Source organism: Physella acuta, unplaced genomic scaffold (assembly GCF_028476545.2).
Source record: "Physella acuta isolate Inbredline_101_S28 unplaced genomic scaffold, ASM2847654v3 ptg001566l, whole genome shotgun sequence".
Lineage (NCBI taxonomy): Eukaryota > Metazoa > Mollusca > Gastropoda > Physidae > Physella > Physella acuta.
The window spans coordinates 59,035-79,254 of record NW_026733080.1 but is presented as its reverse complement, the minus strand read 5'-3'; the positions used below and the strand labels follow the sequence as shown (position 1 = coordinate 79,254).

At 40.9% G+C, this 20,220-nt stretch overlaps 1 protein-coding gene across 1 annotated transcript in view; it reads right to left on the bottom strand.

Annotated features, from left to right (window-relative positions):
• The window catches only part of LOC131928914 (RNA-binding protein Musashi homolog 2), a gene marked incomplete at both ends in the record, with an annotated part of 116,848 nt that overhangs the window by 42,017 nt on the left and 54,611 nt on the right, over positions 1-20,220 (bottom strand). The window contains one exon of the mRNA XM_059285083.1: positions 14,799-14,840. Coding sequence (XP_059141066.1) covers positions 14,799-14,840 — 42 coding nt within the window. The remainder of the gene's footprint in view (positions 1-14,798; positions 14,841-20,220) is intronic.

Genomic DNA, 20,220 nt, shown 5'->3' with positions numbered 1-20,220 from the left:
GACTCGGAGTCAGGAGAGACCTGACTCCACAGAGTAATAGCACAAGACGCCCGTCTGAATGATTGAAAAACCCCTTAGGGACGGGGGGAGGGGCGGGAGTGAGACCTGGTTAGGAATAAAGTGAAAGGGGAAAAAAAATACACAGAATCGAAACTTGAATTGTTTCCCTTGCCTGTGCTATAAAAATGGTCACCGACCTTGTTTTGGGCGTGAATTAGAATCTAAAATTAGGTTTATTAAATTATACTAGAACTGAATGGTTTATTAAAATGTGATTTAAGTGACTTACCATGGTATGACGTTGGTTGTCCAGTTTAGAGATAGAATCACTCACTCGCGAATATACGCCGTAGTTAGGAAAACAACAATGTCCTTTCGCTCACGTGATGCGGGCAGCTCACAAGGCAAACAGCACCCCCTGGAAACCTCTCAACGGAATTAGCGCCTCAGTCTGGCTAGGGGTGTCACACACGAAGACCGTGTCCAAACGAGGATCCAATAAATCCTGTTAGTAAACCTCGGCAGTATAAAAACCTCGACTGCCGCTCACTAACTCTACACGCTCTTTGAGAGAGAAGAATATCAAACTAGACTGGTCGCCCCTTACGCGATACGAGACAAGAGGGAAAGGGGGGGGGGGGGGGGGTGACGTAAAGCGGGGACAATATGAAAAGGCGTCACCCCAGCGGTTACAATGGTAGAGGGGGAGTGGGGAACGAAAGAGGGTATTTGGAGAAATAATTTACGGCCCTTGCCTGTTGACTCGAGCGGTCTGACGTGGAACAAGTTGGTCACAGGTTGTTGTGTGTCAATATAACGGTCCGGGGGTGGGGTTGGTTGGGGGTGGAAGGGGGGGGGGGGGGGTCTTTGGGAGTTTAATGGCTTGATGACGTTCCTTAGAGCATTAAGTTCAGCCAAGTAGCGCATGTGGAACTGTGTACATACGTAAATACGTGTTTAACATTATATATGCCTAGGTAAATAGGCCTATATATATATATATATATATATATATATATATATATATATATATATATATAGGCCTATATATATATATATATATATATATAGGCCTATATATATATATATAGGCCTATATATATATATATATATATATATATATAGGCCTATATATATATATATATATATATAGGCCTATATATATATATATATATATATATATATATATATATATATATATATATAGGGCCTATATATATAATATGCATATGTGTGTATTTATACAAGTATAGGTAAGGTAGAGTCAAAGAACTAGGCACCACGGACCATAAAACACGATAGCGCACGCTGACGTCACCGCCAGATATCGATGCCATGCACACCTATCCGCTGGCTGTGACCATCACACAGGTGAGAGTGCGATTGTTTGCACCTGGTCGCGGTCGACTGTCGGGCTGAGAGACGTTAATGACGTCGATTAGCCGCTGGAGTGGGTCTAGCCCGGGTTCCCTGTCGCGAACGTAGGTAGCCTTTGATGTGATGATTACTCTAGACGCTGTTCGAGGGCTCGCTTACTCCGTGTCGTTAACTCGGCAAAGTTGCTTTTTATTCCCTCTCAAGAATTATTAAATTTATTTAAGTATGAAACTATACAGTTCCGAACTGTTGGATAGGCTTTAAAATATTTAAGGGCATAAAATTTAAGATCGTGAACCTATTTTTTCTTCGGTTTATTTTTTTTTAAAGTAAATAAACATAAAGTTCTACTGTGCTAAACGCGAAAACGATGTTCACGAATTATTTCGGTAACAAAAGTTCGAATTTTACTTTTTTTTTTGTAACCCAGTTTGCCCCCTTCTCAACAGTGGTCTATTTTACGCTCCACTAAACACGGGAGTTTAAAGTTTCCACGTGAAAACATTTCGAGAAACTTCTCGACACCAAAAGAAATCCTGTGAAAAACACGACTGGTCTTGTGTGCTACTTGGAAGAAAGTAAATAAAAAAAATCACTAGCCAGAAGTTCGCGAAATGTTCGCTTCTGCTCCTAGTATTAAAAAAAGGAGAGGGGTAGGTGGGGGGGGGGGGGACATGGCTGACATGACGTAGAGTTGACCTGCTTTACGATTGGCTTGTCAATGTACTGTTGCAAAGTGGTCAAGTGATCTGACACCATTCTACATTTCTCGACCCCCCCTCTCCCCAGGACATTGCCCCCCCTCCCCCCCCAGCACTCAGCGTGTATGTGTAAGGTCATCCCCCGTCTAATTATCGCGCTCGTATCAATATTTATGGCAATTACAGAAACATCATTTCCATGTATAATTAGTTTTTAATAACGCGTGCAAATTACCCTATGAAGGCAATAAAACAAATACACATGTTTGATTGTGAATCCTTTTAAGTCTACATTTTACGACAGGTCAGCAGTTATATTGGATATACAAATTATGCACCCCACCCCTTCCTATTATAAACACAACCCGCTCTTTTAACCCCCCCCCCCCCCCTCTCAGCACACAAACTTATCCTGGGGAATATGTATATAACTTTGGCTCGTTTATTTTGACTGTCTTTAGATAGCTAATTAAAACATCACTAATTAGCAGCTGAAAACACTTAAAAGCGATGCGGTATTTCCGCATGCGGTAAGAGCAGCTATGACGTCATATCTGTTACGTCAGTGCTAACGATCGTTGGGTTCGGGCTCACGATACATGGTTGTGGGGTGTGGGGTGTGGGGGTGTGGGGTGTCTTGAAGGTGAAGGTCATGCGTGAGACCGAGCCATGAGAGATTAAACAAGCAATTTCATGCGGAACTTGACATTGTTTAAAAAAAAAAATAAGCAATTTCAAATGGAACTTGGTAGTATAAAAAAACAAAACAAAAAAACAAGCAATTTAAGATTTAACTTGGTGGTGATGGGGAAAAAAAACAAGCAATTTGACACAGAAATTAGCAGTGTTAAAAAAAAGCAAGCAATTTGAGAAGGAACTTGAAAGTGCTAGAAACCACATGAAATTCATTGACCTCAAACACGAGTTGGCTGTGTAGGTTAAAAGATGAATGTTCATTTGAAAAAAAACACGAGTAAATCGTGAACCCAGTTTTCACAGTACTAGGACTTAATTTCAATTTCAAACCACGTTTTATTTCATCGAATATGTAAACAATTGCCAGCTGTTTTAATTGGGTGACCTATATACGCAATCCTGATGCAGTAAATCACACACGGACACAGGCTGTTTTAAATGAACCGATCACTACACAGGAATTCATTAAATCAGACTTACAATAATCTTCAGGGGAAGAACTAAGAGCGTACCCTAATAAAAGAATCGGGTGACGATTGAGATAATGACGTCACGGTGACGTGTACACAAGATAAGCGGGAAAACCCCAAAAGTTCAACCTTTTGATTGACAGCACGTTGAGCCTATTATTACAAACGATATAGGTGGTCTCAAAGTTTAGGGGGGGGGGGGGATCTGAAATCAAGGCGAAATCTAGCGCAGAGAGGAGGAAATAAAAATTGAATTTTTTCTTATCGGTCAAAATAGTTTCAAAACAAAAGTGTTTTAAATCTAAATTTGAAGAGATTATTTAAAAAAAAATTAAGTGTGAAAAAAAAAATGAAAAAATAAGGTTAAAATTTAATAGGGATTTTTTTTTCTTCTTCACGAGGGAGAGGGTGAAGATGGTGGGGCGAGGGGGGGGGGAGGGGAGTTGTCAAGCAGGCAATTTCAGGAAATGATTTGACGAGCACTAAAAAACACGAGCTGGTTTTTGTCGTGCCAACCTAATGAGATTGAGAATTGGCTTCAACACGGGAAGACTCTGCAACCACACGCCGAAGTGGTGGGGGTGGGTGGGGGTACTTCTGGGGTGTGGGGGTGGGTGTGGGTACTTCTGGGGTGTGAGGGTGGGTGGGGGTACTTCTGGGGTGTGAGGGTGGGTGGCGGTACTTCTGGGGTGTGGGGGTGGGTGGGGGTACTTCTGGGGTGTGGGGGTGGGTGGGGGTACTTCTGGGGTGTGAGGGTGGGGCATGAGCACCAATAACTGACACACCTACAGAACATATCACGTGTATGTATAAGTATATGTGTGTATACATTTGCATATGTATATGTATATAAATAAATATATATAAATAAATATATATATATATATATATATATATATATATATATATATATATATATATATATATATATATATATATATATATATATATATATATATATATATATATATATATATATATATATATATATATATATATATATATATATATAAAGGAGAAAAACCATAAATTATTTAGCTGATAAATTGTATTTTGATTATCCCCCTTGTCCGTGCTTCCATTTTTTTTTCTTACATCGAAGGAAAGAAAACAACAAATTAGATAAGGTAATGACAAAGGGGATGTAGGGTGGGGGGTGTTTTGGTTGTCAGGGGCGCTGTGATGGGCCGAGCAGGCATACATCATTACAGCCAGATTCCTGCTTTCATCGCCGTAATGCTGTCGTCTGCAAGCCCGGCACGACGGTCCCGGGGACGGGGGGGACGGGGGGGACGGGGGGGACGGGGGGGGGGGGGGGCAAGACAGGCGTGCGCCAATCTTTCAAATTGTGCGCGATTAAAAGGTCAGGTTGACGCGTATTGGGGGTGCTTTTTTATTTGATTTCGTCCTTTTCTGTAGGGGGTGCCTTGACCTCCATGTTTTCATAATAACATAAATGTGTCCAGATGATGTGGCAGGTGGGATTATACATAATTTATAAAATTTAAAATATAGCAGAATTTCCATTACTAAAACATGGGCATTTACTGAATATAATATTTTAGGAGTCAAGTCTGCCAATGACAAAATGTTCGCGTCCAAATGTGGTTTGTACTGTCGGATTATTTTTGTTTGGAGCCATTTTGAAGGATCGCGTTCAAATTACAATACAAAGACGGCCTGGATAATCCAGATCCCTGTATAACCACAGTTAAAAATCTGAGTTTTATCCCCTAACACACGACAACCTCCACTTTTGTACCGTCTTAAAACAAAACAACCGCAGATCTTTGTACACCAACCATCAAAGGGAAATCACTCTCGCTTGATGCTTGTGGCCCTTAGACTGAGATAGCGCTGGCTACGATTTTCAAACAAAAAAGCCCACCAAGACAAAAGGTTTCTGAAAGGAAGCAACTGTACACCACTGTATCCGTGCATTAGTTAAATTGTCCCTGGTGGGGTCGTGTCTCCGTACACACACCCCGGGGCTGAGGTTACCCCAGGCTCCGCTGTTTGGACACGTGACTAACGGCCAAGTATGTCGGACTAGGGTTCTTCATGTATGTGGGGGGGGGGGGGGGATGAGGAGACTAGGGTTCTTCATGTATGCGGGGGGGGGGGGGAGATGGGGAGACTAGGGTTCTTCATGTATGTAGGGGGGGGAGATGGGGAGACTAGGGTTCTTCATGTATGTTGGGGGGGGGGGGGGAGGGAGCTTGAGGAATGGGGGAGACTAGGGTTCTTCATGTATGTGAGAGGGGGGAGATGGGGAGACTAGGGTTCTTCATGTATGAGGGGGGGGGGAGATGGGCAGACTGGGGTTCTTCATGTATGTGGGGGGGAGGAATGGCGAGACTAGGGTTCTTCATGTATGTGGGGGGGGGGGGAGATGGGGAGACTGAGGTTCTTCATGTATGTGGGGGGGAGGGGGTAGATGGGGAGACTGGGGTTCTTCGTGTATGTGGGGGGGGGGAATGTGGAGACTAGGGTTCTTCATGTATGAATGGTTGGGGGGGAAGGGGGAGGAATGGGGAGGGGTTGGAGGCTGATGGTTGGCAGACTTTCTATTCTGGTAATCGATGAGCCTGATTGTCACTGATAAGACAGTTTTAAACATGTGGTATGGTGGGCGGGGCAGGAGGGGGTGGGGAGGATACTAAACTGTTGACCTAATTCTCTGACTCGACACTAACCATAACCCAGAGACTGTTTTAAACTAAAAAACACCAGCGAGAGTTCAACGACCTCTAACCGTTTACTATCTAACTAATCCTTTCACTTAAGTGATATAAAACGTGTATACACATGTTGTATATTCACTTAGTACACACATAACAAAGACCAATCATCACATCATCTCATCTTCTCCGTTGGGACAGATGAAGTAGAGTTGATCTGTTTAAAAGACCTCGGCGGTGTTGTCAGCACTATGCCTAGCCCACTTAATTTTCCTAACTGGAGCCTAGTACCTATCAAAGGGGGGGGGGGGGCTCTAGGTCGTCCAGCAGACTTGAACCCGGGATCCGAACTCGACTCTTGTGAGTTACCATCCGACCACGCCTTTCTCTATTCGTCATTATAGTACTGGTATTGAAAAACTAGTGTTAGGAATGTGTGACATTACGCTTGACAGTATGTGGTGACTCTATGGTGATTGTGGTGACCATGGTGACTCTCTGGTGAGTGTGGTGACCATGGTGACTCACTGGTGAGTGTGGTGACCAAACACTGGCCAATAATGACACATTTAGTCTGTGTTTGCTAGTCCACAGCATCATAGTGTATTTTTTCTACCAGCTCATCCTATTTTCTGTTGACTTTGAACGTGTTTGCCCGACAATATTTAAGTAATTTACTAATGCTGACGGCAGGGGATGGTGTGGTGGTGGTGTGGTGGGGGGGGGGGGGGGAATAAGTGTGTAAACAAGTCATAGAATAGTGTGGAACCATCTTCCTAACCCTACCCACACCAGCCCACTGTCTAGAACCTCTGAAGTCGATATGTTAAACTCTGGGCTTTTAAACGAAAAGGGTTAGGCAGGGTTGAGATAGCACAGCAGTTAGAGTCAGCGCTACATTCAAGTTATGCCTCTTTAAATAATGATTTTCGATTACGAGCAAAGATCCGAACATGGTCAGATTTTGAAAACCGACTTGGCAGTCAGACTAGTACTACAAGAACGCTAACTGATACCCCTCTTCTCATGTCTCTCGTGTACACACACATACACACACACAGAGACACAGACACACACGCCCGCACACACACACACAGAAAACAAACACACAAACACACACTAACCCCCCCCCCCCCTCCTTCTGTGAAAGAGGATTTGATTACGTGACCAGCGACTCAGCACACACGCAATCCCGGGAATGAAAGGAACAGGGGGAGGGGAGGGGAGAAAAAGGGGAATATTGGCAGGCCTAAAGGCGCTAAATAACTGCATGTTGATACACCGGCAGAGGAAGTGCGTCACAAGGCTGCGCGGCTTGGACCCAGGACAAAGAGTTTTAGCGCATTCATTACCAAGGTGCCTTACATTTGCAACCTGTTTACTTCTAAAGGCGTTGCTACACATTTCCGAAGCCCGTGGGGGTGGGGGGAGGGGGTTGTATGCGGGGCGTATTGTACGCGGGACGTACTGTGCGTGGTGCGATGTTGTATGGTGCAAAGGAGCGCTAAAACTATTATTTGTGGCCGCCATTGTCGAATTCTACATCTTTTAAGTCTAGAAGGTGCATAGATCATGACAAATATTTCCATTTAATATTAAATTCACAAAAAAATACTGTTCAAACATTATATTTTTTTAAAGCTTTATTATTATAACCATTATTATTATTATTATAACCAGACGTGGTATATTAAATTAAAAACAAACTTTCCTGACAGCGGTTTTGTTTGATTAGGTTCCCAATCTCAAATCGAACTATAGTAGAGTGAACTTGCCAAACGATATCTCAACGTGTGCAGGCATAGCAGCTTCCGGAAACAAGGGGGCATAAACCAATAATAATTTCACTATCGGTTGTGACGCGAATGGTAACGCCTATAGAATCAAAGTTTACGGAATGTTTACCCCTAAACAAACGCGGGTAAATATAAAATTGTGGACCGGAAATAAAACAATTGAAAAGGGGGTGAAAAGAAAAAAAATGTTGAAATAGTTGAATACCTAGGGAGAATTATCGAGACGATTTGAGATAAGATGGATTGGTAATGGGGGAGGGGGGTGGAGGGGGTAGGGCGATGTTGTTTGTGTTGCTATTTTTGGTCGACACGACTTATCAAGACCGAGGTACGGGAGCACCCGGTGTGTGTGTCTGACCTAGTTGGTAGTCTGTGTGGGTATAATGTTTGTGTGGGTTGTGTGAGGGGATACGTATGTGTGGGTTGAGTGAGGAGCCATGTATGTGTGGGTTGTGCAAGGGGTTATGTATGTGTGGGATTTGCTTGGAGCAAGTATGAGAAATATGGGAGAGACGAGTATATGTGTGGTGTATGTGAGGGTCAATTGTGTGTTATACACGTGACAACCAATCATATGTGCAGAGTTATATGGGTGATGGAAACACATGAGTATGCTAGTGAGACAATAATCCATTTAAAACATATACCAACACCACCATATATGGCGCCATCATAGTCCAGTTCCATTGTAAATTAGAGCTAATAAACTCCAATGCCACCATACGCGGTGCAACCATGTAATTGAACCATACACCAATACCACCATATACTAGTGCCACCATGCACTGTGCCAGCATACACTACACCAGTACCACCATTTCCCAACACCATACACCATCCACTCACCCGCCCCGTATTCTCACGAGCTACATTGTCCTTTGAAGCGATACGTTCAAAGCCGTGCACCAAGAACAAAGGAAATCAAAGGTCAAACGTCACGCTCTGTTTGTTTACCAGCAGGCCTGGTTCGAATCTAGGTCTGTTCTCTGGAACCAGCTTCTGGTCTTTTGAGCAGCGCGTGCTTGTCGGTGCTGGGAAATTGAATTAGGTATGCTGGAGTATGTAGGGGTACACAGGGGGTCACGACATGAAGGGGTCATGATAGGGTACAAAGGGGTCGGCGTACACAGGGGGTCATGACACGAAGGGGTCATGGTAGGGTACAAAGGGGTCGGCGAAACGAATTGGTCAATGTGTAGTCCCAGACACGATTCTAGACGGAACTCAAAGATTGAAGTACATTCACTTTTCTAGAAATCTAAAGCGGATTTCAGACATATTTCTTACCAAACGTTGTATCATTATAGTTTAATTTTGGTGTGTATGAGTTTGTTAATACATATATCAGCTGTAAGAAGGTATATATTTTAACTCTTCGACTGTTCTGAATTTTACATCATGTTAAAGTAGTTATCTTTTTTTTTTTTGGATAAAATTGGCGGTGATTTTTTTAAAAAAGAAAAAGGCGATTTTAACGTTTATTTTACATTTCAGCAGACCAACTAACTATTGGCAAGGGGCGTGCTAGGTTCGACAACTCTAGCCAGCTTGTTTATTGTAGCCTGGCATAGAGGAGGTGGATAAAAGTTATTTTTAGAGCCTTGAAATCGATTTGAAAAAAAAAAGCATCAATAAAAATCTATCCCAGGCACAGCGTAAAAGGTTGTTTTTTTTCTTCGTAGATATTTTTTTTACGCTGTCGATAATACGTTATTGAGAGACGATAATAGGTTATTCAAAGCGAATTTCTATAACGTCTTCGCATTGGATAAACACAAATTGTTTTTCCAATCTTGACGAACATTGCAGATCTGAGCGAGATTCCCCAGTATAGAGATGCTGTCCGCGGTCCCTGCAGTTCGCGGTGAATTGGAAAATTTCGTTGGAAAAAAATCGTTTCAATAGTTCGCACTTTACATCAAAGTTAAGAAGGTTAATTATCCTTTGCTTGAAGGTTAATTATCTTTGCTGCTAGTTCATTTCTTTAAATTTCAAAGTGTTTATTTTGTTTTTATCATACATTCAAAGGTGAATTTTACAAGACATTTTATGTAAACAAAATGGAGATGCGATGACGCATTTAGATTTTTGTTTACATTGAAATCAATAGGTGGGAATTATTTTTTTTTTAAATCCTGCTCAAATGGATTAGAAAGTTATAAATTAAATTGTAAATATATAATTGTATCCATTTGTATTATTTAAAGTAAATCTACTGTTGATTAAGACTTAGGTCATTTATGTTAAGAATCGACACACTAAGATAGGGACTTTAGAAATGTGATGCGATTTGAACGAAGGGAAGCAACTATGTAAATGTGTGCTCGATTGTGTAAGGGGGATTAGGGTTGGCATGTCGGGTCAACGTCTTTAAAAAAAAATGGGATCTATTGGCTCTTTTACTGTAGTGTTGAACGTGAAGGTGGGATAGTGGATGCGACTGGTGGGTGTGCTGGGATGGTGGATGCGAGGGGTGGGTGTGGTGGGATGGTGGATACGAGGGGTGGATGTGGTGGGAAGGTGGATGCGAGGGGTGGGTGTGGTGGGATAGTGGTTGCGAGGGGTGGGTGTGGTGGGATGGTGGATGCGAGGAGTGGGTGTGGTGGGATAGTGGTTGCGAGGGGTGGGTGTGGTGGGATGGTGGATGCGAGGGGTGGGTGTGGTGGGATGGTGGATGCGAGGGGTGGGTGTGGTGGGATGGTGGATGCGAGGGGTGGGTGTGGTAGGACGGAGTTTACTTATTTCATTACAGTGGTGTCATATAAGATTGTAAAACAGTTCGAACAACCCCACGGTAACTAGGAGTCAGCCAGCAACATGAGTCAAGTTTATCGAGAACTGTCTAGACGAGTCTCCTATACATACACTAACACTAAACAGAGGTACCTTATAACGGTTATGTGTGATCATGTATCTACTGCACGGCAAATGCCTAATAACTCTGTACAATCGAATAAGTGGAGATAGAGGACACCCCTACTCCCACCCCACCACCCCTTCCATATCCATTGTTGTTGAGATGGCAAATACCTATATTGATCGTGCGAGCTGAGGAGGGAGGGAAGGGGTGGGGGGGGGGGCAACGGGTAAAGCTGCAAGCCGCAATACTTTGGTATTTCGATAGAGTAATGAAATTTACGGCTGACCTGATAAAATAAGGAAGGGAGGGGGAGGGAGGACGGTAGAGGGAGGGAGGTAAGCGGGGAGGTTATGGGAGGATGGAGGACACACTTAATGAAATGGAGGTGAGATGGAGACGATTGCTCCACGGAAACGATTTACGAGTCCGGCGAAAGGAGGGAGATGGGGGGAGGGGAGGATGATCTCGTGTGATAAAGAGGACGGGAAATATTGGAGCGATGATGAAGAACTTTCGGGCGATACTGGGCGAAACAGAGCGGGGCTGGAGTTCCCCAAAGATGGACGTCTTAGGGGAAAAAGTTGTGATTAAAAGTGTGAGCAGTTATTACCACTGATACAACTAGAGAATGTGTGTGTGTGGGGGGGGGGGGGGGTGGAGGGGAGGGTGACTGATCATCCCCGTGCATATGTTTCTGTTAGTCGACTACCTACAATAAGTTACATCTATTTTATAGATATAGGCTTACAATTTTTTTAATAAATGCTAAATTAAAAGGATTACCTCCCATGTTTACATGTATTGAAATCAATGTTTACAAGTTGAATACAAAGCGGGAGAAAAAAAAAACAAAGAAACAGAGAGCACATACGTTGTTTAAAGTGCTCTAATGGCATTTTTTGTTTTTGTAAAAAAATGTTTTTTTTTCACTAATGTGTAGCTAGCAATGAAATAAAAAATTGGCAGTCCCTGGTTAAATTATTTCTCCAGCAAATGTCAGGCCCACGGTAGGTTTGCGTGTTGCGATGCACGATGACGTCATGTAATGTTTGGGGTCTCGATGGGAAATTGAAGATTCAAGGGACATAACTAGGTATAGTTATAAAGGGATGCAACTTTTCGATTTAAGTGGTTTTTATGGTGTCCGTGCGATGATGTATTGTTTTAGTTGTTGATACATTTGGGGAGACACTTTTCTGTGTGAATGATGGGAGAAAAATCTCAATTCAAAATTAGTTATTAGTTTCTTTTAACTGTGTCTGTCAAAATGACATATTTTAATTAAATACCGTGATGTTGCTAGAAATATCTCATTAATCAAAGTAAATTAAGTATGTATAAAAGACTCATATAACACGATACGAGCTCAACCGTGTTCATTACCAACACAAAGACCGAGCTGGGGTTTTCATATGTTTGGTAATCGTAGGTGAAGCAGAATTAACGTGTATGTTTGGGCCTCAGCTTTCATATAAAACGTATTAAGTTGGGTATTCAATAAAGTCGCTAGCACAATAAAGCACGTACACCCAGCCCCAGCACCATATAGCACCATAGATGCTTGCAGATCACCAAAACATGTACCATAAAGCACCACAGATATATGCACCATAAAACAGCACAGCAACGTGAGAGTGCATACATCAACACTCCGGTGACCTCACCAGATTTACATAAAACATTGTACAGGGGAAAAACTCAAGAAACTTGCCAGGAGATTAGAGTTTCCAGTGGCTAATCTTTGCGATAATCCATTCGAAAAACAATTCCAGTCGCCCAAGATAAAAAAAAAAAAAAAAAAAAGCGCCGTCCAGGTGTTAAAAAAATAGTCCTCTGTTCCTCTTGGTGTGCTGCGCAACTTCACAAAAGACAATTCCAATTCCAGAGCGGGTTTTTTTTCCCTTCCCAATTTTATAATGGGTTGGGTTTGAAAAGTGGTGGGAGGGGGTGGGGTTATAACATTTTGTTGAAAGTAGAATCGGGTTTCTACGCCCCATAATTTAGTTCCCCCTAAAGGCTAGGAGCGTAGGAATATAAAAAAAAGGTCCGTTTATTGGTCTATAATTGCATCTTAGCGGCGAGATGAAAATGGCAAGTTGGGATCGATTTGAAAAAAAAAAAATTGAAGTTCGGCTCTGTAAGGTGTGTGTCACGCATAGCATCTGTCGATATCTACCTCACAGTAGCACGTGCTACACTAGGGTGAGCACTTCGTGTGTTCGATATCAATGGCTAAATATAGATCAGTGCACTCTAATGATGTGACGTCACTTTGAGTTTCAATTTTCAATTTCAACAGCAGCATTGCAACTTATGTTTTGCATGCATACGCAAAGATATATATATATATATATATATATATATATATATATATATATATATATATATATATATATATATATATATATATATATATACGTATATATATATAATGTTTGTGTGTAAACAGAGAGAGAGAGACAAAGGCAAAGATGCCAGAAGAGACATCAACAGGCTAATCAGTTTATCAACACACAACCTTCTACGTCGGCCATTTGTAAGGCAGGCCTTCCAGCAATCGCATGTAGCAATTTGGATGGCAATGACGTATTTGGCAAGGGGAGAGAACTTGTCTACACACTGTTCTCTCGCGGTTGAGGCCCTACCCGATATGTCCCCGAGTCTACAAAAGGAATGTGTTGGGCTGGAACTGATTATATGGACCTGTCCACTCTGATCACTGGTAATTGTAGGGGATACTAGCCAGAACTCCACTGCCATAATACACTAAAAAATTGTGTTGAATATACACATGGATAAACAATAAAAGGAAGAATAAGGGAGGTAAATATAGGCGATATGAGTGAAAGAAGAAAAAATTGAAAGAGATAGAGAATAGTAGTGTTTTATTTTTTATTTTTTATTTTTTTTGTCTGACGAAGACGTTATGTCGAAATGTTATACTGTAATCCCATATCGTGTTTTAATATGTGTGTTGTTATATATGCTTTCGTGTGTGACGATGGTTTGGATTTCAAATAATCAATTCGTTTTGCGTCTTAATTTCTCGTGTGGGTTTGATGACGTAAGTACCATTGCCATTAAGCAATAAGATTTACGTCTGTTTATATGTGGTGCATATGCAGGATACGATCGGGTATTACCCGCGGTTGGCGGTGATATGTTGCTCCCCAGACCAGCAGGACATATGTCCATAGATTTAAGATCTATATGTGGTACAATCTATATGTCTATTGAATAATCCCTAATTTAATCGTTGGTAGTCTAGAAATCTATATGTGGTACAGTCCATTTATCATAGGTTTCAGTCGCTATTTACATTAATAATAGAGTCTATATTTTCATATGTGGTATAATGTATTTGCCTTTGGCACAGTACCTATTTTCATAGATGGTAGAGCCACTTTTTTTCTTATGTAGCTCATACTATATGTTTATGGATAGAAAAGTCATAATATGTATGTATGTGACGGTTCATAAGTCTATTATTGGTACTGTCCATATGTTCATTGCGGGTTGAATTCATGTTTTGGTAATATCCTTTTATCAAAGACGAGTATAGTCCATATACCAAAAGCTGGTACAGTACATACGTTGATGAATGGACCAGGCTCTATAGTATAGTATAGTACACACCCACATAAATTCCAGCCTTCAAGTTAAGCAGGTAATACCCCAAGCAGCTGGTACTTAATTGACCGACCGTGATGCGGGGAATTTATTACCACGGCTAGATTAAGTGGGGGACAATGGACGGGGAATGGTAGGCAGTGGGGCGATGGTATGTGGTACCTGAGCAAACACGGGGCACGTGAAATCAAAGGTGAGCAAAGGAGAGATGAATGACAATGGCGGGGAACACAAGAGGCAGATTAATAGCTGAGATTAAATCTCTGACATCACATAAAAAAACAATTGACATCACGGCACTGTACACACATATATCCGTGCAGAATATATATACATATATACATATATATATATATATATATATATATATATATATATATATATATATATATATATATATATATATATATATATATATATATATATATATATAATATAATATAAGATACATAAATCTCAAAGGGTTCTCAACTTGCCTAGAGTGTTCTCTTATGTTTCCGTTCAACATTACTCCATGAACCAAAAACAAACACAGTTTGATCTGTTTGAGAACCCTTTGAATAAAAAAAACGAAAGTGATTTCTTACCTTAGGGTTCAACTTTTTGGGCACAGCGACCTTGGGGTCCACCTGTGGAGACACGAGGTACAGGTAATTGTTATCCATATCGAGGTGAAGCTGGTTATCGGTTACTTTCTCCTCCCAGTGAGAGAAACAGTACGAAGCAAATCGAACTTTAAAAAACGAAATCCCGTTCCGGGCAGTTCAAGTGAGCGACAGCTTGCTGTGAAATCTAAATGCCTTTTCTTGAGTGGAACACGAGTCGAAAGTACCACAACGTGAATGTGTTGTTGTTTTTTTTTCTTTGGTAAGCGAGACGGGTTTGAGAGTTACTAGTTCATGCACGAGGGCTCTTGTGTATGACAGATATGGGACGTGTTGTACGCTGGATCTGTCACAGTGTATGTCAGGCAGAGAGGTGTAAACCAGTGCAACGGTCAAACGGCGGTTCGATTACCTGTTTGTTTTTTAACTACCTCAGGTAAGAAGAGAAGTAGGTATTTCGTGTCTGGGAATAAATCACTGTAGGTAACTGAGCCGGTGCAATTATATTCTAAACCGAACAAAGAAAAAAGTTTTTTTTTTTTTTTAATGTGTGTGTGTGTGAGTTAAATACCTAAAATTTATTTTAGTATATAAAAAGTATATACACAAGATCTCAAAAAACGATATTTTCTTATTATAACTACGAAACGAGAACTTTGTAACAGTAGTAGCATTCAGCAACCACAAAACAACAGGACGCCAGTGTCCGTACAGTAACAGAATAGGGAACTGACAAAGTGCAGTAACTCGTGGGAGCTGACAAAGTGCAGTAACTCGTGGACCGATCGTTTAAATACCACAGGGAATTGCCAGAGAGGAGAGACCACTCGTTGACAGCAGACGTTAAATTTTCACAACTAGGAGGCAGGCACGAAGTGGTATCAGGGATACCGAGGATTTGGGATACCGAAAGTTGGGATACCAAGGTCACGTGAGGTGTTGGTGACTCGCAACAAGGGCAGAAATATTTCATCGATACAACAGTTACGGTCTTTCTTTACTGCTACCTGTACACACAAAATGTAAGTAGATCTATACACAATTAAATGACAAAAATTGAAGCTAATTTGTCTAGCTATAAATTAAATGACAATACACGATCCCTGACTACAGACCATATAAACTAACGTAGGCAGTAACCATGGAAACTGTTTATCTGTAAAGCTTAGAAACGATATTCAAATACATTACTCTACTGAAATCTTCCATATAAAATTTAAACATCTTTGCTATACTTCCATGAAAGGACGAAAAACACTAACATTATGTACCAATAGTACGAACTTTAAACAATCCGATACAAAAATCATAAAAACAATCAACAGACACAAAGATTAAGTACTAATCCTACAAACTTTTAATAATCCCGATACACAAAACGTAGAAACAATCAATTAATACAATCATTAAGTATCAATCCTACAAACTTTGAATTACTCCCGATATACAAATTAAAAAAAAACAATCCACTGACGCAATCATTGAATGCCAATTCATCAAACTGTTAAACAATTCAGATACACAAATCATAGGAACAATCCACCGTCAGTCATCAATTACCAATCCCGCAAACTTTAAAAAATCCCGACACACGAATCACTGAAACAATCCACGGACACAATCACCAGACAGGGTCCGTTGACACAAGCCTCAGACACACTTCACGACACACGAGAGCTGGATGTCGCGGACACACTGACAGCTTAGAGTGTGCGGCAGAGAGCCCTGTGTCCCATCCTTTTCCTGAATGCCAGGGACTATTTGAGCATACCTCTTCCCCTCCTCTACACAGGTCTTCTACCGATGTTTTTTTTTTCGGCCCCCAAATAGCTGTCCTCATACACGCATAGGGGGGACATTTTTTTTTTTACTTAGAAGAGAGAGTGTGGGTGGGGAGGAGAGAGGGAGGGGGAGGTAGAGTGGGATCACGGCGAAAAGAAATCCGAAACCGCTATTTAGAGAGGACAGGCAAACACGAACTCCCGTGGTCTGAGCAAATGCTGGAGCGAGAGCACAAGAGGGTTATGTTTGCTGCGCTGCCTTCGCCGCAGTTAGCCCCATTGTGCGCAGCGGGCGCATGCAATCCGTGGAGCGATCTCGTACGTCAGCGGTTCTAGAGTTATTGGGGATTAGCTCCCCTGTCACGATGGGTTATGGCGTTGGGGACATCCGGGGTCTGGAAGAGTTATCTGTCCTGAAAGAGTTATCCTTAAATATTGGAAAAAAAAAATAAAAATAATTCAAAATGATAGACCCGAATACGTGTAGCCAATGTCGGTGACGGTAAATCTCGTTTAAGTGCGAGATTGAGATGAGATATCACGAGATTTTTAAAAAAAATACCATCGGAACACAAGGCATGAAATGATTTAATTGACCTCACACCGAGCACAGCGGGGGCATGACGGAGTCGCCACAGGACCTGACAACCGGCTAACGAAGACCGGAACACCGGCTAACGAGGACCGGAACGCCGGCTAGCTGTGGGAAGTATTACGGCCGGATAACCAAACGTCAAACATACGGTATCGGATATCAAGACGAACACTTCAAGATACACTGACTTCCGGTTTTTTAAACTGAAATTAATTATTTTTTTGTAATTAAAACTTGTGTTGTGCGGGTGCGTTATGAAACAGCGCTTGTGTAAAACCCGATTCTTTAAGCGTTTATACCTGTGACGACGGAAATTAATTAAACTATAAACAATTTTAAAAATTTAAAATTTCCTAAAATAGCTTTGACTGATGGTTACACTTGGCTGGTTAGTACTGAGAAGGTTGTGTTCAAAATGCGATCTAAGTGCTTTAGGCTAACAAAAGAAAATGTAATTTTACGCAGAGGAGGACGGCTGGTTTTATTGGGAAAAAAAAACCTCCAGAAACCGCAGTTGAGATTTAAAATTAAAATACGAACCTTAAAACAGTAGTTAGAGATCTAAATTGACTAAGTATTTATATCTAGAATACTAATAAATGTTTAAATGAGATTATGAGTACTAAACAGTGCATACACATTACCACAGAAGTGTATATCCTACACTTTTTTTTCTAAGTTTTATTTTGAACCTGAAAGCCAATGGGAAAAGTGCAATAGAGTTCACATTGTTCTTGACCTCGGCATATGAAGGGATAGCGTGGTCATCACTATGCACAGTAACCTTTACTTTACTTCCCTTCACAGTCAGGTACCCATTAAAGCTGGATGGACTCAGGAATGTTTTACGGATTGGAACCCGGATTCGAACTCGAGACTTTCGGGTTAACAGCCGTATGCTCTACCAGCCAAAATCGCTGCTCCTTATAAAAAGTAAGCGGTAATTTAATTTTAGCCACAATGCTTAACACAAATCTCTACAAACAAGCTACGAAGGCTTAACACTATAGGCAACATGAATATAGAAACTAGATGTCCGGAACGAAGGTAAGAATCATTAGACACGAAGGTCAGAAACATCCGGTAGGAAGATAAGAATCATCCACCACTTGCTCAAAAAGACACCGGAAATATAGGACAGTCTTAGATTTCCAAATTAGAAAAAGAAAAAAAAAACAATTGTAATTAAAACTGGACATTTACATTAGTAATCCAAGGCTTTGTCGCAGAACCAAGAAATCTAGTATAAATTATTTTTCATTAAATTCATTGTTATTCTAATGTCATTAAAAAAAATGAACCATCTAATCTAGACATTAGCAGAGAACCACAATCTAAAAATAGAATCAAGGTTTCCATTTGTACACACGTCATATTAGCGTAAGAAGATGCATATAAACACACGCAGACGCCGTGCGGTTTTGTCGATTCATTCCAGTTTAGCCCGAATCCAATTACCAAAAGTTTCGTGTCTGTCCGGGAAAAAATAAATAATTCTCAACTCAAGCTTTTAAATAATCAATTGAGTTTAATTAATGAATTGGCAGTACAGTGCGATCGATGGTGAAACCTAATTGTTTCTTTTTTTTCTGTTTCCATACAGCGTGAGCTTTAAGGGAAAGAATGGAATTTTTCTTTTAGCTTCGTTTTCAGACAGCCGTTGTAGTAACTAAATCTACACGACACATTTTAAAACAACTTACGTTTTTAAAAAAAAAACTTAGACCATTTTGATATCAGCACGAACAATGGAAATTTTAATTTTAATTTTTTTTTTCTGCTGTAAAGGATTTTATACTAAAAAAGCGAAACGAAATTCCGATTATAAACTTATTTAAGTACACTTTTCAGATCAAGCATAAAAAAAGCTCATGGATTAGTACACACGCATCTAGCTGCCACTTAGTGTAAAAGGGATTGGTTAACAAAAGTGACGCCCAACTGACATATTTCTCTTCTTCGTTCTTCATTGCATTAGTGAAAGGTATTTCCTCCAACACAATTAATTATTACAGGTCCACATGTTTTCTCCATATCACCCGTTGAATCCGACTTCATATACTGCTTTTCTTTTTGGATTTGCTTCCATAGCATTTGCACACCCAAGAACAAACTACAAGGCAGCAGTTGTATCATTTTGGAGTTGTCTCTCCTAGTGGGGCTGTTGTCTCCAGATAATGAGCCTTATATACCCGGGGTCTGAACCCTAGACTGTTGGAGTTAGCCGGTATATGCTCTTCAGCCCGACCACACCGCTCCCTGTCCTTTCTTTGACTGGTGTCCCACGCGGTTTGTTTTTTTGAGGGGGGGGGGACAATATTAATTATTAGCTGCGTGGTAGCGCGGACGTACAATAGGTATAAGCTTACCACGTAGTCATGTTGTTAAAAACAATAGTCTTTTTAGTGGCACATGCACACACAAAGCATTTATTACAAGCTTTAGTTTTTTTGGTGGACAATGCTATAAGCACACACAAAGCATTTATTACAAGCTTTAGTTTTTTTGGTGGACAATGCTATAAGCACACACAAAGCATTTATTACAAGCTGTAGTTCTTTAGGTGGACAATGCCACATGCACACACAAAGCATTTATTACAAGCTGTAGTTCTTTAGGTGGACAATGCCACATGCACACACAAAGCATTTATTACAAGCTGTAGTTCTTTAGGTGGACAATGCTATAAGCACACACAAAGCATTTATTACAAGCTTTAGTTCTTTAGGTGAAATATTGAAGGAGCAGTGAGTAAAACGATGACCTTTAAGCTGCGATAGAAAGATTCGAACTCACGCCTTTGAATTTTGCAACTTCCACAGCATATAAAGTCGTCAATAAAAGTACAATTAAAGTTTATGTGATAGAAACGTGCCATGTTTTTTTTTTACGATATCGAAAAACGTCAAGTTTCAGGGTGTCAAAACTGATCAAGTTTTCTAGGCATGCTGGGCGTGACGTCAACAAGATGTTCGCCACGCGCGTGGTTCCGCTTCAGTGAACTCCAGAGTGAGCGGCGACAGATCTA